A 26,917-nucleotide genomic window follows, 5' to 3' on the forward strand; every position below is an offset into this window, starting at 1 on the left:
AGAGGAAATAATATAATTCCTTTATTTGAAAAATGATACTGAACCTCAGAGATCATGTTAAAACTACTGCTGGAATGGGGATTCTTTTTAAACTGTGTTGTTCCCTCTCTTCACACAGCTGTAGCTGTACACAGATGGAAAAACATTTGGTCAGAAAGCAGCAAATTAGTGTTTTTCAGGACAGAATTCAGCTCCCGCAGCTCCTGCGTCTCCATGCGTCAAGATTTTATTTCTTCTTTGCATTGACGTTTTTGCAGACCCAGTTCATGCCGTCCTTTGAGGGAAATGGTCAGAGAGAGGCAGCGTTAGTTGTAAGAAAGGCACCACACACTCTAGCCCCAGAGGGGAGAGGGCGAGGGTCCTGGGTCCTCCCTCCTCAACCACCAGCTCAATGGAGCTTGCCTTCCCCAGGGGCCCACCTGGGTGACCAGGGACAGTGACCTCCTGGGGAGGAGGAGGGAGGCCTCTGAGAGCACAGGAGGGAGAAGGGAGGGGGAATGTCCAGAGCCCGAACTTGAGATGGGTCCTCAGGAACTCCCTCTGAAAAAATAAACACATCTGCCTGGATCCAAGGCCTGATTGAGGAGCTATCAGGACAGATTCCAGCCATTTTTGGCTTTTTCTAAAAGCTGACCTTTGCTAGGGCATTAAATTCAATAAGCCACCTTTCTGGTGCCCGGTGTGTTTACAGTGTGGCAGTGTACACTTGCGCTAAATTAAATTTCTTTTTGGAAAAACAAACCAACTGCAGTGCATGTTACTAGACACACACTGGGGCAATGTGCATTTATTTCTCTTCGCGCAGCACCAGGGAAGGTTTAAAGGGGCCTGGCCTGGTTCTTGCGGCTTTAAGCGCTACCAAGCAGAGGGACTGGGGAGAAGGTTCCCTTAAATGCACAGCGACCTTGAAAGTGTCCTCTCTTAGAAGGCTGGAGGACAGAGGTAAAAACCACACAATACCTACAGCCACTTGGCAGGTGGCATGATATCTCGTGGATGCCAGGCCCGCCAGAGATGACCTATTTCTCAACGCCCTTTGCAGCCATCCCTGAATGCTCACCCTTTCCCCAGAGTCTCTCTGACCCCCAGGGGTGTGCAGAGGTCTCAGAAGCCCAGAACAAAATCAAACGAGGCTCCTGCAACGCACCGCACCCCTTTCCCCTGCATGTGTCACACGTGCACATCTCAGGGCATACATGACATTCAGAGCCCCGCATTTCCTATGACCACGGAGCTAGCTGTTGAACCTGAACAGCTGAGACAGCTTAAAGTAATAAACATCAGCTGACACCCTTGGCCATTAGGAGCATTAATCCCATAAACAATACATCACTTCAAAACAACCAGCAGGCATCCTATCTCCTGGCTAATCTGACCATAACCTGAATTTACAGTGATTAAAACTCCGCCAGTTGCCATCAGAGCACTTGGGTGGGAGAAGCAGATAATCTGATGGCTGTCCCAGAGCATACCTTAGGGCATGTGCCAAGAAGAGGCTGGCCACAGCTGAAGGCACAAAGGTGGACAGCACCTGGCAGCAGTGGGGATGAGGGTGGGGGAATGCCGAGGTGGGAGAAGGTGGACTCCGAATACATCTCCGATTACAACTGGGTCAGCTACTTACTCTGAAAAGCTGAGGCCAATTTTAAGACCATTTTATGAAAAGGAATAATTTAAAGAGAAGCATGTTTAATTTTAGGAGCTAATTGGTTTCCAGGAAAAAAAAAAAGATCACCTGCCAGGAGACAAAAAAGATTTTACAAATAAAAGAGGGATGAATAAGATAAGCATCTTCCCTTTGCATTCGAAGCTGAATAGCTCAGCACTTACGTAGCACTTTCCATTTTCAGGAACCCGCACAAACACCATCAAAGGTGCGTACCTCAATATTTCCTCCTCTGTAGAGACTTGCAACATTTTATCAAATCATCTTCTCAGAGAAATCAAGAACAGTGTTCCCACACTATACGAATACCATTTTCCCTCTTGTTTTACGGCTGATTATAGAGGGGGGTGGGTTTCTTTTACTGCATGTAACTCAACATGAATGCACTCAAAGAGATAGGAAAAATATTTACTCAGCTGCAGGAACCCAAAGCAGAACATGGAGGGTGAGGGGCAGTTTTCTCCTGGGTATCTGTTATGGAGGCAGAGGGAATTTAAATGGGGGAGCCCTGCCGAGGGGCAGTGTCCTCCAGATGTATGTGAGGGCCCGCGGTGACAAAACCCTTCCAGCCACAGTCCTGCCAGCAGAGGGCGCTCAGAGGTCGGGCCCCACCAGCTGACCCGATGGCCCCGGGGCTTTGCAGCTGCGCCTGCAACCCGGAGTGTGGGAAGCCTAGGAGACTTAAGCTGCTCTGGCTCGGGAAGGCCACCCTGATCTGGTGTCTGGAGGCTGGGGATTGTGCCTTTCCTGTCATTACCTAGAGGAGAACCTGAGCTGGAGGTGGCGGTGTTGGGGAGGCAACAGTCAATGATGATGATAGCTCTTCAATAAAAATCAGGCACAAGCTGTGCCAGGGTGCCCACTGGCAAGGAAAGACTCCTGAGGGAAGGGTCCACGCCAGGCTGGCTTGAGGTGGTGTTTACAGAACTTAGCATGGTGGTGGCCACACACTTAATTTATATCTTTTAAATTAATCCTTGTAACAACACTGTGAAGTAGGTACTCATGGATGAGGAAATGGGGGCACAGAAGAGTGCGTGGCAGAGGCAGGCTGTGAACCCAGGCAATCTAGCCCCGGCATCTGCTCTCGATGACCCTTTCTCAATGACCGCGGGCAACTGCTCGGGGAGGAGCTCTGCCTCAGGCTTAGAGAGAAGCTGGGGCTCAAGTTGGCAGAGGGAGCAATTCCAGTTTTTTCTTCGTTATGACTTCCAGCTGAATACAGGGGCATGAGACAGAACAGCCCTACCCAAGCACCCTGCGTGGCTTTGCTGCAGCTCTGAAGGTGCCAGAGGCTGTTTCTGGCCACTCAGCTCTCAGGATTCCCGGGCTGCCAGGTATCGGTGCGTGTGGAATCCTACGTGTTTACCTCGCTCCCCATGTATTAACTCTCCGCAAGCCTGCCACCTCCAGCAGGATCTCTCTCTTTAGAGACGACGTCATTGCAAGAGGAGGACCCTTCTGCTTCTCATGCTTAAATCAGCAGCCACGGCACTCTGGCCTTAATCTGAAAAGGCTTTGATTTTTTAAAAACAGATGACTGGGGCTTCCGTGGTGGCACAGTGGTTAAGAATCCGCCTGCCAATGTAGGGGACACGGGTTCGAGCCCTGGTCCGGGAAGATCCCACATGCCGCAGAGCAACTAAGCCCATTCGCCACAACTACTGAGCCTGTGCTCTAGAGCCCACGAGTCACAACTACTGAAGCCCGCACACCTAGAGCCTGTGCTCCGCAACAAGAGAAGCCACTGCAGTGAGAAGCCCGTGCACCACAACCAAGAGTAGACCCCGCTCGCCGCAACTAGAGAAAGCCCACGTGCAGCAACAAAGACCCAACACAGCCAAAAATAAATAAATTAATTAAAAAACCCCCAAAAAACAGATGACTGAGAAAAGGTGATCATTTACTTGAAGTAGGTTACTGCTCTGCCTCCAAAGAAGGAAATGAACTCATAGGTTCGTTTAATGGTTGAAACTTTATTGTCAAAAACTGGTTTGACCAAATTTCTGCATACTGGATCTTCCTCACGCTTCCTCACTACTTATGCCATGAGGTTGTCAGGTTGTGCTGACAACCTTATGGCATAAGTAGTCCTCCCTTTCGTCCTCCACCGCACCTCCCCTGGCCAACCTCGCTGAAACTGAATTTGAATTGATTAGCTTCAATTCAATACCAGAGACTAAGGAGAGACACTGAACCTCAAATACTGAGCTTTGTTTGGCCTTCGGGAGAGGAAATACATTTTACCATGTCATGATATTATTCCCTACTAACTGCTGGGAAAAATATAAGGCGGCCCCTAACCATATGGGTGAAAACCTACTGATCACAGATCTCTCCGTTTCGGGATTAAAGGCATGATGCCCTTTCTATGGGAAGAGTGGTCTCCGACTGCACTCCTCTTTTTTTTTTAACATCTTTATTGGAGTATAATTGCTTTACAGTGGTGTGTCAGTTTCTGCTTTATAACAAAGTGAATCAGCTATATGTATACATATATCCCCATATGTCCTCCCTCTTGCTACTCCCTCCCTCTCTCCCTATCCCACCCCTCTAGGTGGTCACAAAGCACGAGCTGATCTCCCTGTGCTATGTGGCTGCTTCCCAGTAGCTATGTATTTTACATTTGGTAGTGTATATATGTCAATGCCACTCTCTCACTTCGTCCCAGCTTACCCTTATCCCTCCCCGCGTCCTCAAGTCCATTCTCTCATCTGTGTCTTTATTCCTGTCCTGCCCCTAGGTCCTTCAGAACAATTTTTTTTTTTTTTTAGATTCCATATATATATGTTAGCATACGGTATTTGTTTTTCTCTTTCTGACTTACTTCACTCTGTATGACAGACTCTAGGTCCATCCAGCTCACTGCACTTCTCTTAATTTGATCTCTTTGCAATGCATCCATCACTGCTTGATGGTTGGAACTGAGCAGTGGCAGCCATGGTTGGGTGGGCCTGGTTTTTAATGCCATGAGGACTACACGGTCACATCAGTAATTGCTTTAAGACGACAGAGCTCAGACCCTTGCTGAGCAATGCAGCCTATCCCATTGTGCCACTGGGCCCCCAGGGTCAAGGAGCAGCTGGAAGCAGCATACATAAAATATTGCTTGCTATTAATACTTTTTCTGGTGACAAAGGGCACTGCACCAGAGAGGCAGCAGAATCGCATGTCCCAAGCTTGCTTCCTTAGTCTACAGAGACATCTGAAAATTTAAAAATAAACCTGAGGTCTGACTTGCAGATAAGCAGTCCCATACACACTGGGAGTTGAAAATGACTGATTCAGGCCTAGAAAGAAGTTGTAAATGTCATTTAAAAAATATATTGAAATTCTGTTGGCATATTAAGGGGAAGGTCCCCTGGATCAAGGAAAAAGAAACAAAAACAAGAACCTGGGCTAGTGAATGTTTACTGTTCACCTGCAAGGCGCTCTGAAGGACAGCTCACACGTCAGGGCTCAGACTGCTAGAGGCCCCTTCTGTGTAGGTGAGACCTCTGTGAGCCGGATCATGGCTCCTGCTTGGTGAAGGAAGACAAGGAATGTGGAAGCGATGTGAAAAGAAGGGATGAGCATGAGGTAGGGGCATGGAGAGCAATACCCAGGAGAATCTTCTGCTAGCTCAAAGCTACTGGTGTAGGCATGTCTCTGTTATGACTAAGGTTAGAGACCAGGTTGAAACTGCTGATCTCTGCTTTGAAAGGAAATTCCAATGCAGTATAATTTTAATTAAACACACACACACACACACACACACACACACACACACACACACACACACACACACACACACACACACACAAAATGTTCTAGGGAGGAAATGTCTTCAAGCACCTGAAACTACAACAGCCAAGGAAAGCTGTGGTTTGGGCTTCACATTCAGGTCTGCAGGTGGAAGAGGGATTGATTTCTCTATATCTTTCTCTGGCTCTAAGCCAGATCTTTGTTCACTATTTTCCAGACACCCAGGGAAAAGAAGAGAAGAGTCCCAGGCTAGATGTTGTGCACTAGGAGAGGCCCTAGCAACCCTGGCCCAGCCCCAGGGTGCAGAGGGAGGCCGCTCCATGTCTGCAAGGCAGTCTGCCTGCAGGGGCTGCAGGTTTTCCCTCCCAAACATTGTTCAGTTTCTCCTCTTTCTGCCTTCATCTGCTTGACATAACTGGGTCTCCTCTGATCACTCCCCTGGACTATGGGGCTCTCCATAGCCCAGAGTTTCCAAGATTGATGTTCTCCTTCAGCTTTTAGTGCCGTTTACCTATGCTCTGCTCTTGATAGTTTCCCATGAAAACTTGCTTTAATAACATGATGGGCTGCCTCCTCATCGCCATTAGTCAGGCAAAGAAAGACCTGTTCCAAACTCTTTTGAAGCCCTCAAAAGCCGATTTCCACACCCAGAGCAAGGGATTGCCTGTCCTTGTAAAGACTGCATGTATTTGCCATCAGAATATCAGGTAGAACAAGAACGTGAAATCCACCCCAGGAATCACTAACTTCCATAATGTCAAATCATATGTTTAAGCTACTTGGCTAAGGAGAAGTGATCTCCCTGCCCGACTACCCCAGAGGGCATAGCTCCCCACCTAGTGGATCTGTTCCCTTGACTCACCCACTGGATGGTTATTTATCAGTAGAGGACATGTCTCTCAAATGCATTTTGATTAAACACAATGTAAATAGAGACACTGTTTGTAAACATCTGAAACAGTAACAGAAATTCCAGGTCTTTTTTTTTAACCTTTGTGCTTTTTCTTTCAGGGTCATTAGGGCTGTGGTGCCAGATACCTGACCCACTTCACATCTGATCATTTTAGCAGCTCTGCCCATTACTGACCAGCTTTCAGCGGGTAGTGGGTGGGGAGGGTGGAATGGGAGGATGAAATAGGAATTTAGGGAATTTCAGGAAATTTTTACACAGAATCTCTGAAAGTGACGTTTTTCTAGTGAAGTCTTTCATTTTTAAGAATAGTTAAAGCCTTAATTAACAAGAATCTTTAAAAGGCCTGCTCCTGAACTAAGCAATGCAGGGAAAGAATTCCACCTAAGTGACTCTTTTTAAAATGAAAACCAAGAAACTGGCTGAGTGGGCAAGAGCTTAGGTCAAAGGTATTACCTGAGAGGGACATGGTCAATCAGTGCCTCACAATGAAAAGTGTTTCCACGACCTTTCTCCAGTCCTCAAAGGTTACCATTAAAGGACAACAGACAGCAGACTCCCTTCTTAATTAACATTTTTATTAAATAACCCGTTTCAAATAATGGCTAAATTCTCTAAATTTATATCATTCTATTAACCATAACCTAATCTCATTAACCTTGAAATCCCAGTCTTAACTACCCAATTCTATACACCATGGTACTATCTACTAAACTAATTAAGTGACCTTCAAACTATTTCTTCTCCATACAAAACCATGTTTTTTCTTGTTCACATTTCTTTACTGGATCTCTCATGATATCATTTCCTGTGAACCTGGTTGCTGAGGTCCCTGATCTGGGAAGAACTTTCTAACAAGATCAAACCATACAGGACTGTCTCACTTGATTCCTGCCTGCCCTCACCCTCTGTCTGTCTGGTAGCTCACAGCCTCTTTTTTGGCCCAAAGATCCTGTGATATAAAGGGAACTTCATTTCTACGGCAGCTCAACAGCTGGCAACAAGGAGTCTGTCCTTGTCATCTCTGCCTGGCCGAGCGGGAAGGGTGGGGACTGGAAAGACAATGACCAGAGCTCCCTCCCAACTCCACGCTCCTCTGAGGAAGCACCCTTGACTTGAATGCCATTCCTCTAAAGAGATGACCCTAGTCCCTCCTTTTTATATCCCTAAGGCTGGCTGAAGAAACAAGAGCCTCACTGTTAATTCCAGCTTTGCTTTTTCTTCCTTTTGACACTCTGGCCACGAGTGAAAAAAGATAATAGAGCTGTCAATTCCTACTTTCTTAGGAGTATACATACAGAATGCATTTATTTTATTTTATTTTTTTAATGATTTAATTTGCTTTTTTTTTTTTAATCTTTTGGCTGTGCCATGTGGCATGTGGGACCCTAGTTCCCTGACCAGGGATTGAACCAGCACCCCTTGCACTGGAAGCGCAGAGTCCCAACCACTGAACCGCCAGGGAAGTCCCTGCATTTATTTTCTTAAGGCCCCATCTTTAGAGTCCCCAAACTCAAGATGTTCTCTATTTTCTATATTTGGGTTCTAAACCATTTAGAGAGGCAGAGTCCTCTTGCTGAAGTGGGTTGTACAAACACAAGAAAGCTACTCTCTTTTCCTGGGCCTCAGCCTCACCAAAATAACCTGAGGCCTCATGAGTACCATCTTTGGCACAACTGAGGGAAATACCTTAGGCAGAACTTGATTTTTGTTTAAAAGTGAGAAGCTAAATAAAATGATCAGAGTTTACCTACTCAAAAACATTCTGGGTTGTAACATACTTGTTGGACCAGCTGAAAATCACCCAGTTAATTCAAAACCTGATAAGATATACATAATCACATAAGTGATTGCAATTTTATAGAGGAGACCTGAGAAGAATAAAACTACTAATGGTAGTTAGTTTCTTTCTTGAGTGGGATTAGAGGAAATGAAAGAACTTTTTAATTTTATGTATTATTTTGATATGATTAAAATGAGAATATATTGCTTTATAACCACATTCTAGGAAAGAAAAAAGGAAACAGATGAGACTTAACACCTGCCCCCCTCCGTAGACCTACACCTCACAGAGACTCGCAGGGCCCCAGCTTCCCTTCTGGGGACACAGCCGAGGTAATCTACGGCTACTTGGGAGCCTGCACAACACACACACGCGCACCAAGAGCTTCTGAGGGGCAGGTGTCAAGGAGTCTGGAGCAGGGGCCCTTGTTCCGTGCTGACTGGTCTGCCCTCAGATCAGAGGCCAAGCACAGAAGGGGCCCTGGCTCTTTGTGTGACAAAGAGGGAAAAACCAGGCAGCAAACAGTTGGAACAGGTGAGATAATTCTAGGAAGTGATTATTTGCTTGAGATAAAAGTTGTCAGGCAGTTTTAAGACAAATCAGTATCAAATGTCTGAGAGGGGGGAGAAGAGTATTAGAAGGGAAACGGAAAGAGGCTGCCGGACAATGATGGAGAATCAAATCTCGGGCTCATCCCCCAACACACCAAGTTCACAGAAAAGCAAACTGGTCGTGCCACCAGAGACACGTGTCCTACGGCAATGAGGGGAGATGCCATTTTTCTAGATGCTGTTGATCCCCCAAAGCATCCTAGAGCAGTGCTGTCTGGTTCTCACAGCACTGGGTCACCTCCCTGGCAGGTACACCAGATGTTGAAAATGAGGCGTGTAGAGCACGCTGGGGGCTTCAGAATCAAGAAGTGGTCCTAGGGGGCTGACCCCAAGGGTCAACAGGTTTGAGGCTGCTTGGTAGGAAACATCAGAGCTGAAACTGTTGATCATTCTTTGAGCCTTTCAGGTGTCTGGATTACAATCGTTTTCTGCCCTAAATTAAGATCAAATGAGGGGGAGCTGCTCTTCAGTACACAGTTCCTCAGTGTTAAAGCCTAAGGCTTTCGGTCGGCAGAAGCTTCTCCATGGGAAACAAACCTGAAGTAGCATGAAACAGGCCCCAACCCTGACAGCAGTGGAGACAGCCAACAGAAAAGACAAAACACTTCTAGGATAGCTAGTGTGTTGTTGATGGCTCTGTTACCTTGGGAGTGCAAGTATTTAGCATCCGTAATACAAGACACAACACAAAACCCCCAACCCAATCACCAAAGAACCCTAGAGTCGGAAAGCATTTTTGAATTCTTCCATTCCGAACCTCCTCCCCAGTGGGGTAGCTTGTCACTCGTCGGGGGGGTGGTTTATCTGTGGCTTTCTTGGAACAGTTAATGATATCAGATTGGTTGCTAAGTAGAAAAGAATCAAACTCCTCCAGGCCTTTCACATCCTGGAATGGTTCATCTGCCCATCAAAGGCTATTTGTTTCATATCTTTTTCTATCTAGATCCGCCCAACCAATGAGACAGGCTACCTCGGCTGGCTGCCGTGTTGCCAGGTGACCGAGCCCTCCAGTAACCTCACCTGAACGCCCTCTCCTGTGAGAGCTGAGCAAGACTGGATCTGCCAGACTCGGTCGCGGATGGTGTGCAGGTTCAGTCCTTCTGCAATTTCAGAGGCAGGGGCTGCTGTGAGTAGATCCTGCTTATTAGCAAAGATGAGCACGGGCACACAACTTAGCTTTTCTTCTTCCAGTAATTCAGCTAGTTCCTGGATCATTGTGGGAATATATGGGGAGGGGAGGATGAAATCTATGATATTTAACCATGCATTTCTAATCAGAAATAAGTAAGTTAAGCTGATCAACTAGCAACTTTCAAGGGCAGTGGTTCTCAAACTTAAGCTTGTGGAAGAATCCCCTGGCAAATTCCTGGGCCTGCCCCAGAGATGCTGACTTTGGAAAGTCTAAGCCAGGGTCCAGGGATTTGCATTTTTAACAAGTTCCCCAGGTGGTTCTTTTATAGGGGATTCATAAGTCGTACTTTGAGAAATACTGTTCGAGGGAGAACACAAATTGTGGTTAGACATTTTAAACTTACCCAAACGTTACTATCTGCAAGTAACTTTCAATGCATAGATACGCATACATATATATGTATGTATATGTACATATACATATATATTTTAAAATTTGAACTAAAAATGACAATTGCTTTAGAGACTATAATTCTGTTTCATCAATCTCTGTCTCCAAAACATGCATGCATGTGCATTACACTTCATTAAACCCACATCCTAAAGTAACTGCATTAGTCCATCTGGCAAGGTCTCTAATTTTTAGGTTATTGGTTGGGATCTAAACTGTATGTTGATTTGCCTGCGATAAGTACAGGAGAAGGTATATACTTAGCTAAATGCCAGGATCCACCTCTTCCCCACTCAGCCCACATTTTAGCTACTTAAGACACTTGGGCTGTCAAAGAGAACTGGATGGTTCAAGAGGCAGATCTCCATCTGACACCCTTCACTTCCAAACTCATGTTTAACATTGCTTCACTTGAGTGAAGTCTAGAAATCATCAAGGTATAGAAGGGAGAGGGGCTGTCTCCAGGAGTCTGGAGAGTTCTCAAACTAATTTCCAGGGAAAAGGAACTTAAACATGGGGACTGCTACCTTTGGAAGGCCACGTGCAGTAGTTTAGGACACAGGCCAAGGACTCTGCAATAAAATGTAAAAGTACTTCTCCAAAGAGGTCCACGATACTACTCACTTCTTATCAGTGCACTCAGTCTGGGTAAAATGGTCTATGCCCACTGCTTCTCTATTTAAAATTGCATACACAGATTGCATTGTGTAATCATGTTGACATGCACTCTGCATTTGAAGTCATATTTGGGTTCAAAGTATATCTATCTCTTCACTTGGCAAGAAGAGCAGCTTAGTCTTGGCTTGCACATTTCTTCCCATACCTTCTAATTTGTCCAAGTTACCCTTGGATCAATTAAGTTGGTATTGAAAAATGTACACAAATGATAAGTGAATTGTTCCTCAGGTTCATTTCTATGTGGCCTGGGAAGAGCTTTTGGGCATGGTGGTAAGTTCCATTTGCTTATACCTTATTTATTTAATTTGATTAAAACTAAAAGGCTTTAAACGAAAAATTGTTTAAAGAATTCTCAACTAATTTCTTTTTAGGCAAGTGGTATTTTGCCTGCTTGCCAGAATGACTGTTTTGTTTAAACTGCACAGGTTAAACAAAAATACTTCCCCCACTCTTATACATTTACAAAGTAGATTAATGAATACCCAATTATTTGGGAAGTATCTCAACAGAACAATTTTTTACCTGACCCGTCTCTTCAAATCTTTTTCTGTCTGCGCTGTCAATTACATATATCTGTAAAGTAAAAGAAGAAGGCTACTTCAATAAGCAAATATGGAAAAAGACAGGGCAACTTCTAGGGAAGGAGCAGATGATTCCCAATCAGCAGATTTTCACATTAGCACAGCATCCTGAAACTGAGGTGGTAATTCTTATCTACGGATGCAAAATAAACTAATTAATTAATTAAATGGAGAGGCCCAGAAAATACCTCCAGCAAAACTCCAAAGTAGGAAGTCAGGAGAGCCAAGCAGGATAAAAATAGATATAGTTAACAGGTATTCACTGAACATTCTTACTAGATTTACCCTATTAATCCTCGTTATCACTCCGTGAGTTAGATTTCATTTTTATCCCATTTTATACATAAATAAACATAAGCCCGAAGAAGTTAAGTAATTTACCCAAGTTACGTTTGGTACATGACAAAATGGGGATTCAAACTCAGGCATACCTGACAGTAAAGTCCCTAGTTGCTCTTAAGCACTCTGCTATACTGTGTCCCAAATTGTCAGGAAGGGATAGTGTTTTGAGGCATTTACAAATCCTATAGACCTCGAACATCATCATTCTGAAAGTACCATTTTCAGTATTAACTGTATGCTGTCTTCAGGTGCTGGGAGGTTAAGATCAAGTACTGGAAATAGCAGGGGCATAGGCTTTGCCAGAGTAAGAGAAGTTTTGAGATTTACCGTAAATTACAAATCCCAAGCTTTCTTTCCCATCACTGAATTGTATTTATTGTATAAATAACATCCTATAACAATGATAAGGGAAATTAGATAAGACCAAAGAAGAAAGAATAATCGCCTATAGTTCCAGAACCCAAGCACATTAATTATTTTCATTTCTTATGAAAGTTCCCTTCTAATTCTTCTTCGTATGTTAATTTAAAAAGAAAATCTGAGGACTTCCCTGGTGGCACAGTGGTTAAGAATCCGCCTGCCAGTGCGGGGGACATGGGTTTGAGCCCTGGTCTGGGAAGATCCCACATGCTACAGAGCAACTAAGCCCGTGCGCCACAACTACTGAGCCTGTGCTCTAGAGCCCACGTGCCACAACTACTGAAGCCTGCGAGCCTAGAGCCTGTGCTCTGCAACAAGAGAAGCCACCGCAATGAGAGGCCCACGCACCGCAACGGAGAGCGGCGCCAGCTCGCTGCAACCAGAGAAAGCCCATGTAGAGCGATGAATACCCAATGCAGCCAAAAATAAATAAGTAAATTAAAAAAAAAAAGAAAACCAGAGATATCATTTTGTAGTCATTAAAAAAAATCATCAGTGTATTAAATGTTCTCCCAGTTGCTAATCTTAAAAATTATCAAAATTTCAAACTTTCTTTAAAGAAATTAGAATTGTTACTAAACTAATGGTATAATGGAAACGCTCTTTTGAAAGAACATATCATTGAAAAACAACAATGAAAAGCAATCTTGAATTCCCACCTTTACGTGCCTTAAAATTCTGTTCTACTCTGAAAACTTGCTCTCTTTTGAAAGGAAAAAAACCCCAACAATTAAAATTCCTTTGCTTAAGTTAATGCACTCTCATTTACAGTCACTAGTGCTGGGACTTCCCTGGAGGTCCAGTGGTTAAGACTCAGCGCTTCCTCGGCCTGGGGCAGGGTGCAGGGGGCACAGGTTCGATCCCTGGTCAGGAACTAAGATACCGCATGCCACGCAGCACGGCCAAAAATAAATAAATAAATAAACAAACAAATAAATAAATAAATAAATTTAGAGTCACTAGTGCTAAATATGATACCAGGGACCACCTCACCTGTGTTTCCTTCATGGAGAATCATAGGAGAAAGGATGGATGTGTTTGGTCTCAGTATTTCTTTGTGGCCTTATTATTGTTATTGTTAATATTACTCTGACTCAATGCACACCACAGAGACACAAAATTCGATACTGTCTGATAAGTCAGAACATGGTGGTAGCTTAGTTTTCCACTGGTGGGTCTCACATTATATAGTAGCAGGCATAGTATAAACACAGATGTAGAAAGAAGGAATGCAATGGAAGAGTGAACCTGAATACAAAGGACGGGATTAGAACTATTTGGTAGTCTATAGTGGATTAAGATGATCTTCACTCAGGCAAGACTGGGAGATGATGTGAGGGAGGGGAGAAGGGTCAGGTGATCCCTGGGAGGGTATTCTGGGCTCAGATTACAAAGCAGGAAAAAATGTGCTTGAGAACAAAGGGTATGAGTGAGAAGGTAAATGTAGAAGAGGCTGAGACAAGGCTGAGAATACAATTAAAGATAAAGTTAATGGGAATTGCCTGGCAGTCCAATGGTTAGGACTCGGCACTTTCACTGCCGGGTCCCGGGTTCAATCCCTGGTCGGGGAACTAGGATCCCATAAGCTGCGTGGCGCAGCCAAAAATAAAAAGAAAAGAAAAAGATACAGTTAAGAAATTGGTGTTTGATATGATGAAAAATAAACAGTTGGGAGAGAATAATTAGGAATGGAAAGATAGTTTTAATAGTAGACAAGAAAGATGATGATTGAAATACCAAAGAATCCAGAGGCTGAAAGTCAATAAGAAAGTTTTAACTTTTACTTTAATTACTTGCTAAATGACTTGCTACTTATTGCTTTGACATTAAATTTCACAAGGAACATTTTCATTAAAAGAGTCAAAAGGGGGCTTTTCCTAAACTGTACATAAATTCTTCCTATCATTTAGTATTTTTCTCACATAACTTTTATAGAATTAGAAAATTATTGTAAAATAATTCCAGGAGGAAGGCTATAAAACAACTGCCCCATTTATTAAAAGGGCCAAGTGAAGAAGTCCTAAGCACAAACCAGTCTCTGGTGATCCCACAGATCTGTTTTTCTATGGTGGCACACGATTCTCCTGGTTACCCCCTCCCCAGCGCTGCCCAGTTTCTTCCTGCAAGTATCTGTTTGCTTGCGGTCAATAGCTAAGGATAAGGATAGCCTCTTTTTCTTCCTTTCTTTTTCTTGTTAATAACGTAAGTGTTAATCTAGTCATGCAAAAACCATTTTTTTAACTTTAATTTTTTAAAATTAATTTTTATTGGAGTACAGTTGCTTTACAATGTTGTGTTAGTTTCTATTGTACAGGAAAGTGAATCAGCTATACGTATACATATATCCCCTCTGTTTTTGGATTTCCTTCCCATTTAGGTCACCACAGAGCACTGAGTTCCCTGAGCTACAGAGTAAGTTCTCATTAGGTATCTATTTTATACATAGTATCAATAGTGTATATATGTCAATCCCAATCTCCCAATTCATCCCACCCCCGCCCCTTCCCCCCTTGGTGTAACTTTTTATTTTATATTGGAGTATAGTTGATTAACAATGTTGTGTTAGTTTCAGGTGTACAGCAAAGTGATTCAGTTATACATACACATGTATCTATTTGTTTTCAAATTCTTTTCCCATTTAGGTTGCTACATAATACTGAGCAAAAAAAAGAATCCAGAAACAGATTATCAAATAAAAAATACTCAGAAAGTATTAAAGAAAGTTAAATATAGTGCTTTTGACTGGTCTTAAAACATTATGGATCTTCAAAAATTAAGTTTCATAAACCTATTCTAAAATAAACTTATAATCCATGGCACTCAGAATGAGAATGATGCTTTAAGCAGAGCCAATTCACACCTTCATTGGCAACTGCTTGGAAATTTTTATTTGGTTGTGGGAGGAAGACCTAGAGAAAAAGATTTTTTCTGGATGGAAGTTCAGCCAATTTCGGATTATCCGGAGACTGATTATCCACCATGTGAATGAAGGCTCTTTGTTTCTCCTCTTGCTTCTGGTCCTCCTCCCTCCTGCTGCCACCTTTTGGCCATTTTATTGCTCTTAAGTATTTCTCCACCAGAGGGGTAGACGGAGACAGAAGAGATGACACTAAAAAGTGTGGCTTTTTATTGATAGCTTGAGCAAAAGTCTTAAGAGGAGGGTGAAACTGACAAGTAAGTTTTCTGGATGACCTGTTTTCAGTTATTTGTGCTCTAGTGGTACTGATGCTTAAGTGTGAGTGATATTATGGAGATAATATAAGAGATGGTTGTTTGAGCTCTGTCTCACTTGATGTCCTTTGGATATGGAAATGATGGCAAATTACCTTAAATTATGTTGTGTTTAGACACAAAACTAATTATGATAAAGTAAGTGAAGTTTGGTATTAATATTAATATATACCTTGAAAAAAATGATGTGTTTTTGTCTATCAAAAGGCTGTTATTTCCTGGCACAAGAGAAATGGAAGACATCCTATCCCCTCCCTCTATCTTATCTCAGGATTAATTTCTTAGTCACTTCCCCCAAATTAATAAAGCTGAAGTCATGTTCTCAGTGTCATCATCCCTGAGAATAACTGCACTTTTAGGAGTTGCTCTGATTCTTTCAAACCTCTAGAGAAACATATAATTTAAAGTGGGGGTTGGTACTCTTTTTCTGTAAGGGGTCAGGTAGTAAATATTTTAGGTTTTGTGGCCCATACAATCTCTTTCACAGCTATTGAACTTTGCTGCTGTAGTGCAAAAGCAACCATAAAAAAATACATAAACAAATGGACGTGGCTGTGTTCCAACAGAACTTTATTTACGGACACTGAAATTTGAATTTCATATAATTTTCATGTGTCATGAAATCTTATTCTTCTTTTGATTTTTTGTTCAACCATTTAAAAATGTCAAAACCATTCTTAGCTCACGAGACACAATAACAGGAGGCAGGCTGGATCAGTTTGTCGACACCTGCTCTAAAGCAAGACTGTATTTTGGCACTCTAGAGAGAACTGAAAAGAATTAACCAGGCAACGAAATGCATCAAGCCTCAACCCTGCTCTTCTAGGCAGTGTGGAGTCTAGTGTAATAGGTCTTTTCAACCAACAGTGGAAGACTATTAAGTACAAACAAACTAATGTAACCCATCTACCACTGTCACTCCAAGCTGCTACAAAATGGGCAGATAGGGCTAAAAGCCCCAAGGCCTTAGAATCTAACCCTGGGTACTCAGCTGCTCCTCAAGACTTGTTTAATCTCAAATAGCATTGGAAAATGACAAAAGGTTTGACTCAATCCAAAATATTGTCTGATACTGGCAGCATAATATAGCTGGAGAAAGCTCCTCTAGGGTTACTGTGAACTTAGTTTTGCTGGATTGTCCAATAATTCCTAGGTGCTCTTAGCTAATGGGAAGTGTGGAATCCAGGGTCATATTACAACTACCTTGCAGTCTACCCTCAAGATGTTAGAGCTTATGTTTTAAAATTACCCTGATCTGTAGACCAGAAAGTTTCTGAGAACTCCTCATGGAGCCTTAAGGCATTAATGTCCTTATATACAGCTCTTTTTAAAGGAATTTATTTATTTATTTATTGTGGCTGTGCTGGGTCTTAGTTGTGGCACTCGGGATCTTCATTGTGGCATGTGGGATCTTTTTTAGTTGCGGCATATGGACTTCTTAGTTGTGGCATGCGAACTCTTAGCTGCAGCACGCATGTGGGATCTAGTTCACCGACCAGGGATTGAACCTAGGCCCCCTGCATTGGAAGTGTGGAGTCTTACCCACTGGACCACCAGGGAAGTCCCTATATAGCCCTTATTTGGACATTTCTTTCAAAGTACCTAATCCAGTAGATGAACAGATAGAACTGTGATTTCTCTCAATTGCCTGCTTTTTCCCAACTCTTGCCTCAAAAAGTAAAGGAGAATCTATAGCCTTTTCTTCCCCCAGTTTTATTGTGATATAATTGACATACAGCACTGTTTAAGGTATATAGCATAATGATTTGGCTTGACTCTATAGGTTTTGCATATTAGCCTTATAGCCTGCAAATTTGCTGTAATCACTTATTAGTTCCAGGACTTTCCTTGTTGATTTTTGGGATTTGAAAGACTTTTTTTTTTTTTTGCGGTACACGGGCCTCTCACTGCTGTGGCCTCTCCCGTTGCGGTGCACAGGCTCCAGACGCGCAGGCTCAGCGGCCATGGCTCACGGGCCTAGCCGCTCCGCAGCATGTGGGATCTTCCCGGACCGGGGCATGAACCCGTGTCCCCTACATAGGCAGGCGGACCCTCAACCACTGCGCCACCAGGGAAGTCCTTGAAAGACTTTTAATGTTCAGTTTTTCTAACATGTAGTTTCATACAATTTAGAGACTCATCTCTACATTTCAAGGATTCGTGAGTGAAACAATATGATGGCTTGGATTTGCTTTAAAATACTTAAAAAAAAAAAAAGTAGTGGTAGGGGAGATGAAACAAGATTGCTAAAGCTGAAATTAAGGAAGCCAGATGATGGGTAGGTAACTAGGGTTTCATTACACTATTTTTTTGACCTCTATATAAATTTGAAAATTTCTAAAATTATATTTCAAAACCAGACACATTATTTGAGATTATAGAAGAAATTTCTGTATTAAAGGGAAAATTTTTCTTTTTTCCCAACATTTCTCTTCTGTTCTCCTAGAAGGTATATAATACATTTTGGAAGAATAACTGGTTGAATAGATGGATAAATGGATGGATGGATGTGTCTCATCTTTTTGTTCTCATCCATTTAAACCTTCAACCTGGCACAAGGAACATACGGGAACTTACCTTCACCATGGGCCAGAAACATTATGAGCCCTTGTGATGGCCATCTTGGTATCTCACATGTGTTTATTGATTTGATGATAGTACAATTTTATATTTTGGTATTATTCCCCATTTAAGAATCATGATAAATAAATTCACTACTTCTCATCAACCCTCTGTGAAGTAGATGTTCCACCCAGTTCATAGAATTAATAAGCCTCTGGACTTGACCACAATGATACAGAATCATAGAACCTTAGAGTTGGAAGGAAATTTAGAAGTTATAGAACTCCACATTCTACCTAATGTTGGAATCCATCTATAACAATTATCCATTTCATTTATTTGGTACTTTTGTAAGCACTGGGGATACAACAGTTAAAAAAAAAAAAAAAGAAAAGCAAAGTTCCTGTATTCATGTAGCTTACATTACAGTGGAGGAGAAAGGTAATAAATAAAAGTATGTCTGAGGTGAGGGACTACACCATGAGAATATCTAAGAAAAAAGAATTCCAGCATTGTAAATAGTGATGACAAAGGCCCGGAGGTGGGAGCATGCCTGTGTTCCAGGAATGGCAAGGAGGCCAGTGTAGCTGGCACCAGGTGAGAAGGGCTTGGAAGAGGAGTCAGCAGGTAGGGGGCTTCGTGGACCACTGTAAGAACCTTGGCTTTAACTCTGAGCTGGGAAGCTTATGTTTTAACAGGATCAATATAGCTATAGCGTTGAGGAGAGACTTGAGGGAGGCAAGGCAGAAGTTAGGAGGCTAGTTAGAATGATACTGCAATAATCAATGCATGGGGGGCTTCCCTCGTGGTGCAGTGGTTAAGAATCCACCTGCCAATGCAGGGGACACGGGTTCAAGCCCTGGTCCGGGAAGATCCCACATGCCGTGGAGCAACTAAGCCCGTGTGCCACAACTGCTGAGCCTGCGCTCTAGAGCCTGCAAACCACAACCACTGAGCCTGCATGCCACAACTACTGAAGCCCGTGCGCCTAGAGTCTGTGCTCTGCAACAAGAAAAGCCACCGCAATGAGAAGCCCGTGTAGCCCCCGCTCGCTGCAACTAGAGAAAGCCCATGAGCAGCAATGAAGACCCAATGCAGCCAAATAAATAAATAAAAACAATAAATAAATTTAAAAAAATCAGTGCACGGTAGCAGTGGCGATGGAGAGAAGTGGGCAGATTCTAGAAATATTTTGAAAGTAGAATTGACGGGATTGGCTGATGGAGAAGATGTGGGGAGTGAAAAGGAGCCCAGGATGAGTCCAGTGCTTCTGGATGAATGGGACTGTCATTTACTGAGAAGACTGGAGAAGAAGATTTGGGCAGGGGTGGATGAAGATAGGAATTCGGTTTTGGACATGTTGAGGTTGAGGGGACTTACTAGCCACTGGTGTTCAGGTGTCAAATAGGCAGCTGGCTGTATATGAAACTGAGTTCCAGGTTGGAGATAACAGTTTGGGATTCACCGGCATGTAGGTGGTGATTAACGCCTTGAAATTGGATGAGGTCATCTAAGCAGCAACTTAGAGAAGAAAAGCACAGGCCTGAACTCTGGGGCACTCCAACATTTGGAGGTTGGGCGATAAGAAAAAATAGCAATGGAGATTGAGGAGGAGTAGCCAGTGAGACAGGAGGAAAACCAAGATAGAATGGAATTCTGGAAGCCAAGGAAAGACAATGTTTCAAGGACAGCACGACGACCAACTCTGTTAAATGTGCTGACAGGTCAAGTGAGATGAGTAATGAAACCTGAACATGGGACTCGGCACTGTGGATTCTCGGTGAGACTGAATGGAGGGTTCCGAGTGCCTGCGGGGAGAGGAAGTGAAGACAGAGAACACAGAAAATTCTTTTAAGGAGTTGTAAAGAGAGGCTGAGGAATGGGACAGTATCTAGAGGAGGATGTACAGGAAGCCAAGAGTTCTTTGTTTTAAACAAGAGCAACTACAGGATGTGTGCGTGCTGATAGGAATGAGCAGGTAGAAAGAGACACCTAGGAAGCAGCAGCAGAGAGGGAAGCTGTCTGAGATGCAAGGTGAGTTCTACTGGCAATGAAGATATCGACGTGTTTTTGCAGCTTACTGTCTATGGTCATAGTTAAAGTAAATTCAAACTTTCAGTTAGAGGTTAACGGAGATATTATGCAACATTTTTTCCTATCCAAGTTCATGAAAGGTCCTGGTTTTACGGTATGACCATGAGTGAGTGGCTGAGGTGGGGCGGATGGCAAGCTCGCTGGAGGGGAGGTGAAGGAGCTGAGAGGCTGAGGGATTGGAGAAATCATGCACCTGGAGAGTAAAATCTCCAAGAATCCTAAAACAGTAGTCCTAGAGAACTTGGCAGTGAGCTGGGAGCTCAAGTCTCAGCCTCTGCCTGCGTGAATGCTGCCTGAGCCAGGAATCCCAGTGCAGAAGGAATCCCAGAAGCCTAAGGCGGCTTCTTCTACTTCTGGACAGTTACGATTATAGGAAACTTCTTCCTTATTCTGAGTTAAACCCTAATACTCCCCAAACTGCTCCTTGCCTGGTCCTCTAGAACTATTCACAATGAAGCCAATCTCTCAGACTTAAGATAGGTCCTGAAGCAACTAGAGACAGTTCCAAGCATTTTCTCTTTCAGGAAGGACATCGTCAGGTCTTTCAACCATTCCTCATACATCATGGTTTCCAGGACCTTCACTATCTTGGTTGCTCTCTTTGGGATATACCTGATTCGTTGATTTCCTTGGGTTGATGGAGTCAATGGCACAATCTTCTGACTTCTCTTCTGCTGTTCAAATCACTATGGTAATTAATAAATACTTTATTTGCCAAGGTGGGTGTGGGCACAACATTGTTACTGAGCAACAGAAAAACATCTATATAAATTACACAAAGCTCCACAATCTGTCTGCTAGCTCTAAATTCATAGTGATGAAGAGCAATGTTACGGCAATGGAATTATTGACAAGAAAGACAATTATAGTGTAAATGTTAGTAAGACAGGGGAGAAGAGATTATGAATCGATGCATCAGAAGGAGTACTTACGAGAATATCAGTGTTTTCAAAATAATTCCTCCAGTATGGTCTGATTTTCCTCTGTCCACCAATGTCCCATACATTCAGTTTAAAACCTTGTGATTGTACACTTTTGATGTTAAAACCCTGAAACAAAAAATATCAAGTTTTACTAGGCTTTGAGATCAATTTCTGACAAAGTTACATTTACCAGCTATGTTATTTATTAATTCTGAGGTACTCTGCCAGACGTGACACAGATGATACTGAAAACAGTTTGCTCTGATGGGGAACAAAAATGTATTTACACGTGCTTCTGTCACTCAGGTTGGGGTCAGTGTTGATGATGTCATGCTGAGTGCACACATACATGGAACTGCTGAGGATGACTTGTTATGAGAACAGCTCTGGTAATCAACACAGACCCCCACCCATCCCATGAGTCCTCAGCATGGTGAAATTTAACAGGACATTACATGTAACTAACAAGAAAACAAAGCTGAATCTGCAGACTCAACACAACAGAACAAATGTTAAGTTTAAAAAGAGGCAAGGGGCTTCCCTGGTGGCGCAGTGGTTAAGAATCTGCCTGCCAATGCAGGGGACACGGGTTCGAGCCCTGGTCCGGGAAGATCCCACATGCCGCAGAGCAACTAAGCCCATTCGCCACAACTACTGAGCCTGTGCTCTAGAGCCCAGAGTCACAACTACTGAAGCCCACGTGCCTTGAGCCTGTGTTCCGCAACAAGGGAAGCCACTGCAATGAGAAGCCCACGCACCACAACAAAGAGTAGGCCCCGCTCGCCGCAACTAGAGAAGGCCCTCGTGCAGCAACGAAGACCCAATGCAGGCAAAAAAAAAAGAGGCAAGAGCTACAATCTGGAAGACTGGATTCTTTAAGAGCAGCTCAAAATGAAAGAAGTTGCCTCATATGCATTGATCAAGAAAAGGAAGGACCTGAACTCAGGACACGAAGCGGGAGGCTGGTTTGAAACTGGAGTAGCACCCCTCATACAGGTGGTGATGAAAACAAACAAGTGGGCATTTGAAACTGTTCTTTAACAGGTATCTCTGATGAACTTGAAAAGAAAGTGTTCATTTTCAGGACAGTGACTCAAGGTGGAACTTTGGGGAAGGTAAGCCAATCAGGGGCAGGAAGAAGGGTGAGCTGGGAGTTCATGTGCAGAGAAACAAATTAACAAGACCTTTGGGGTTCGAAGAGAAGGCATTTTATGAGCAAGATTTAAAAAAAATCTTCTTGCAAGAATGACATAATGAAATAAGGATTTGAAAAATCCCATCAACAGCCTGCTCCCACAGAAGTGACATTTCATCCAGAATCGCTGGAGTTAAGTGGGTCTGGGGATGCCTCCATGAACATTTGCTTCTTCTGGCAGCTCCCCAGCACTACTGCCTCACGCAGAAGGAGAAGGCACAGGGCAACAGTACGGGAACACTGCCACCCAATTTCCACTGAGGACAGTCACTAGAGGACAACAGGGGATGATGCTTACTACTGCTCCTCTAAAATGCCAATGACTGAATAAATTAGAAGTTTTAGAACTCCTAAGGGAAGTGGCTTAAGCTTATTGTAAAAGCGCACTTCATTCTGACTCATTCACAAAACCCCTTTTATGCGTTTAAAAATTCTACACTTAACTACAGTAGTAAATGTCAGACCCAGCAACAACAAATCCTTTCTGGGATGAGGGAATAAATAAGTGTAAATCCTAGAATTTGACCATATGTGTCAGCTGCCTTAAAAGTCTGTAAGTCACCAGACCCAACAAATCTACCAAGAAATTATTCTAAGGAAATAATAATGAATGGGTGCAAACATTTAGAGATGTGTACTGTATAAGTATTTACATACAGAACAACGTAGAAATATGTTCAAGATACGTTATTAAGTGGAAAAGATGATACAAAACAGTATACTCTGTATGAGCCATTTTTACTTTCTATTTTAAATATACCCACCATATATGGGCAAAGAAAAAAACTTGAAAGGATACATTCTCAAATGTTAACAGTGGTTACGTCTGACTGGGCATTACAGGTGATTTCTAGTTTCTCAATTTTACCTATTTATATGTTCTAAGTTTACTACAATGAGCATCTATCACTTTTTCTAATATAAAACAAAAACACAATAAAAGTGTGTTTTTAAAGATTAAATACGAAACCTTGACATAATAACAGAGTCACCTATAACATAACAAACAGAGCCTGAAAGTTAGAATTGGAGCTTTGGGTCCATAACTAGGATTTCATTTCCCTGCTCACAGTGTGGATGTCCTCATTCTAGTGGTGCTCTTGAGAGAGACAGCCTCTCACTAATGCGAAAAAAAACCCCTAGCCCTTCTTTTTCTGGCAGAAATCCTGACACACTAATATGTGTTTTCAGCCCTTCTAGGCTAGACTACTGTAATTTGCTCCTCCTCAGGCCATACATTAAATTTGTTCAGAAGCTGTAAAATTGCTCATTTGGTAGCAGTTGAAATGACTTTTCTGCAAAGAGCTGCGAATCAGTAAGACTCACTGGCCGTGAAGTACACACACCAGCACAGCCATTCAAACCCGACACCAAGTTCTTATCACAGGACAGTGACAGAAAATGGTAAATAACTCTGGTTTTGCTAAAACCTCAAACGCTCAAACACTTAAAAAGTAAGACCAACAGGGCTGCCCCTAGTTAGGAAACCCAAAGGCCTGGCCAAAGGTCAAGCTCTCTCAGGATTTCCTGCAGGGAAGGAGGCCTAAAGAAACCCACTAAAGTTCTTCCAGGCAGGACTTGTCTCCAACATCCATGCTGGGAGCACCACCGTCCTTGTGCTTTGCTTGCTTAGCCCTACGAAAGAGGAGGGTTGATGAGGCTGGATTTAAAAATACAGGTAGGGCTTCCCTGGTGGTGCAGTGGTTAAGAATCCGCCTGCCAATGCAGGGGACATGGGTTGAAGCCCTGGTCCAGGAAGATCCCACATGCCGCGGAGCAACTAAGCCTGTGCGCCACAACTACTGAGCCTGCGCTCTAGAGTCCACAAGCCACAACTACTGAACCTGTGTGCCACAACTACTGAAGCCTACGCGCCTAGAGCCCGTGCTCCACAACAAGAGAAGCCACGGCAATGAGAAGCCTGTGCACCTCAACGAAGAGTAGCCCCCGCTCGCTGCAACTAGAGAAAGCCTGTGCGCAGCAACAAAGACCCAATGCAGCCAAAAATAAATAAATTTTTAAAAAAATAAATAAAAATACAGGTACAGATAATTAGGCTTCCCTGGCGGCGCAGTGGTTGAGAGTCCGCTTGCCGATGCAGGGGACATGGGTTCGTGCCCCAGTCCGGGAAGATCCCACATTGCCGCGGAGCGGCTGGGCCCGTGAGCCATGGCCGCTGAGCCTGCGCGTCCGGAGCCTGTGCTCCACAACGGGAGAGGCCACAACAGTGAGAGGCCCGCGTACAGCAAAAAAAAAAAAAAAAAAAAAAAAAAAAATACAGGTAATTGTTTTTTTATTTAAAAAATTGAGGGACTTCCCTGGCAGTCCAGTGGTTAGGACTCCACGCTTCCACTGCAGGGGGCACAGGTTCCATCCCTGGTTGGGGAACTGAGATCCCGCATGCATGCCGTGTGGCGAGGGCCCCCAACCCCCATCAGCCCCCACCCCAAAAAATCTAAAAAGTTGAGGGAGTCCCCTGGTGGCCTAGTGGTTAGGATTCTGGACTTTCACTGCTATGGCCCCAGTTCAATCCCTGGTCAGGGAACTGAGATCCTGCAAGCCACATGGTGTGGCCAAAAAAAAAAAAAAAAAAGACATATATTTGTATTTTTTAAGTCTGAAAAATACACACTAAAAGTGGTTTTTCTCACAGTACTGTTTTTTTTCCTTTATGCTCTCTCTGTATTTTTCTACATGTATTAATTTCAAAATCAGAGAAGATAAAGCTATTTCTAAAAAGGAATTACTTAGATCAGAGGGAAGTGATTGTATCTTGCTATGTACAGACATATAAATTTATATTATTTCTTTTTAAAAATTATTGTAAAATATATGTAACATAAAATTTACCTTTTTAACCATTTTTAAGTGTGCAGCTCAGTGGCATTAAGTACATTCACTCTTGTGCAACCATCACTGCCATCCATCCAGCCCCTGGGTAACCACTGTTCTCTCTCCTGTCTCTATGAATTTGACAACTCTAAGTATCTCACATAAATGGAATCTCTTGATATATTTTGAAATCTGAGATTATTTTAAAATTGTATAGACTTTTCTCAGTAACAAAATTTACAAATGGACAAAACTCTATCTCCCATTTGTCTTTCATATTGCTATTACCATCTTCCACGTGTCACACAAGCATCGGGGGCAAGGCAGTGCTCACCTGTGTAGGTGTGATGTGGCTGATGTCTTCAGATGCCAGCTGCTTCAGAAGAGTGGTCTTACCAGCATTATCCAAGCCCAGGAGAAGGATTCTCACCTCCTGGTCTGGTGCACTTTTCAATTTGCGCAAAATTGAGAGTAAGCCCTTGAACAACCATGAAGAACAGAGATTACTTTGGAGGCACTGACTTTGATATTACTGGGTATCAGAATGCCTTCTCCTCCTTGAAAAAAGTTCTTGGTTGTGGAGCGCTTATAGTACTATTTTCCACTTTAATGTCATTTATTCCATTTGCTTATAAGTTTTGGCAGAAATACTTTAGTAAATTCAGCAACTTAATAAATAGCCTGGCTTATTCCTGCTCCTTCTATTAATCCAGCTTAACAGTCACCCCAAATCTCCTGGAAGTATGTACTACTAACCAACTCCCATTCCTGAAGCCCTTTATATATATATATATACCAGAGCACCCTACCAGAGCACCCATCATATCTGACTGTAGGGAACTGATTTTTGTATTTTTCTCCTTTATACTAGAGTGAAGTTTCTTGTGCGTAAGGACTATAGATAGCTTCCATCTCCCACAATGCCTGGCGCTTATTAGACACTATATGATAGCTGTTGAAATAAACAGAATTACCCACCCGAGTTAATGTAAGATTTAAGGTACTAAGGTACTATTCAAAAGGTTGTAGAAAATTGTACTTGGGCTCTCTTTTTAAGACTTTATTTTAGTTCTTGTTTAAGACTCCATCATTCAAAATACTCTATCATCTTCTAACTTTCACATGACTCTTAACAGTATAGCTTCACGGTATAGATCATCTATGTTTTTCAGATGAAGAATCTAATACAACAGAGAAATTAGGGAATTGAAAGGTCATTCTGGAAGCAAAAAAACATTAAAGTTTAACCAGGGTATTTTTGACTAGTAATCTAATATTTCCGTTTCTTGTTGTTATTATTCTTTTAATGGATGGAAATAAGCCATGCTGCTTTTTAGCTAAGAACATAAGAAAAATCTTACAAGATAGTTATTTGTTCTGTCTTGCGGCTGACAATCATTTCCCAATGAGGCATGGTTACATCAAGAATCAAAGAATCCCAGAGTTTAAAGGGCATATAATCTAATCTCCCAGCCCAAGTGGAAATTCCTTCAAACTGAGTCTTAGAATTATATAAAATGGTTATGTTTTTTTATCCGCATCGCACCAGGAAATAACTCAAACCAGTCTGTTCACTAAGATCAAATGATAATTCTGTGAAATAATTTTCAAGAGTTGAGACAATGATATGCAAATATGCATAATTATAAGAATTCCCTTCTGCTTCAGAGGCCCTTTGTTTACCCCTTTTAGTACTGTATTCACACTGACCACTTTAACCTCTCTATGCCTCAATTTCTGTCAGCAACAAAATGTAACGTTTA

The 26,917-nt window shown here is 42.8% G+C and overlaps 1 protein-coding gene across 1 annotated transcript in view; it reads right to left on the reverse strand.

Moving 5' to 3' along the window:
• Positions 1-26,917, reverse strand: part of ARL3 (ARF like GTPase 3) — a 32,419-nt gene continuing 5,502 nt past the window's right edge. Inside the window, exons 2-6 of the mRNA XM_082673571.1 lie at positions 25,489-25,632; positions 21,137-21,253; positions 11,497-11,547; positions 9,735-9,920; positions 1-274 (exon numbers count right to left, since the gene is read on the reverse strand). Coding sequence (XP_082529697.1) covers positions 227-274; positions 9,735-9,920; positions 11,497-11,547; positions 21,137-21,253; positions 25,489-25,632 — 546 coding nt within the window. The 3' untranslated portion in view covers positions 1-226. The remainder of the gene's footprint in view (positions 275-9,734; positions 9,921-11,496; positions 11,548-21,136; positions 21,254-25,488; positions 25,633-26,917) is intronic.

Source organism: Grampus griseus (genome assembly GCF_964374135.1).
Source record: "Grampus griseus genome assembly, chromosome: 16".
Classification (NCBI taxonomy): domain Eukaryota; kingdom Metazoa; phylum Chordata; class Mammalia; order Artiodactyla; family Delphinidae; genus Grampus; species Grampus griseus.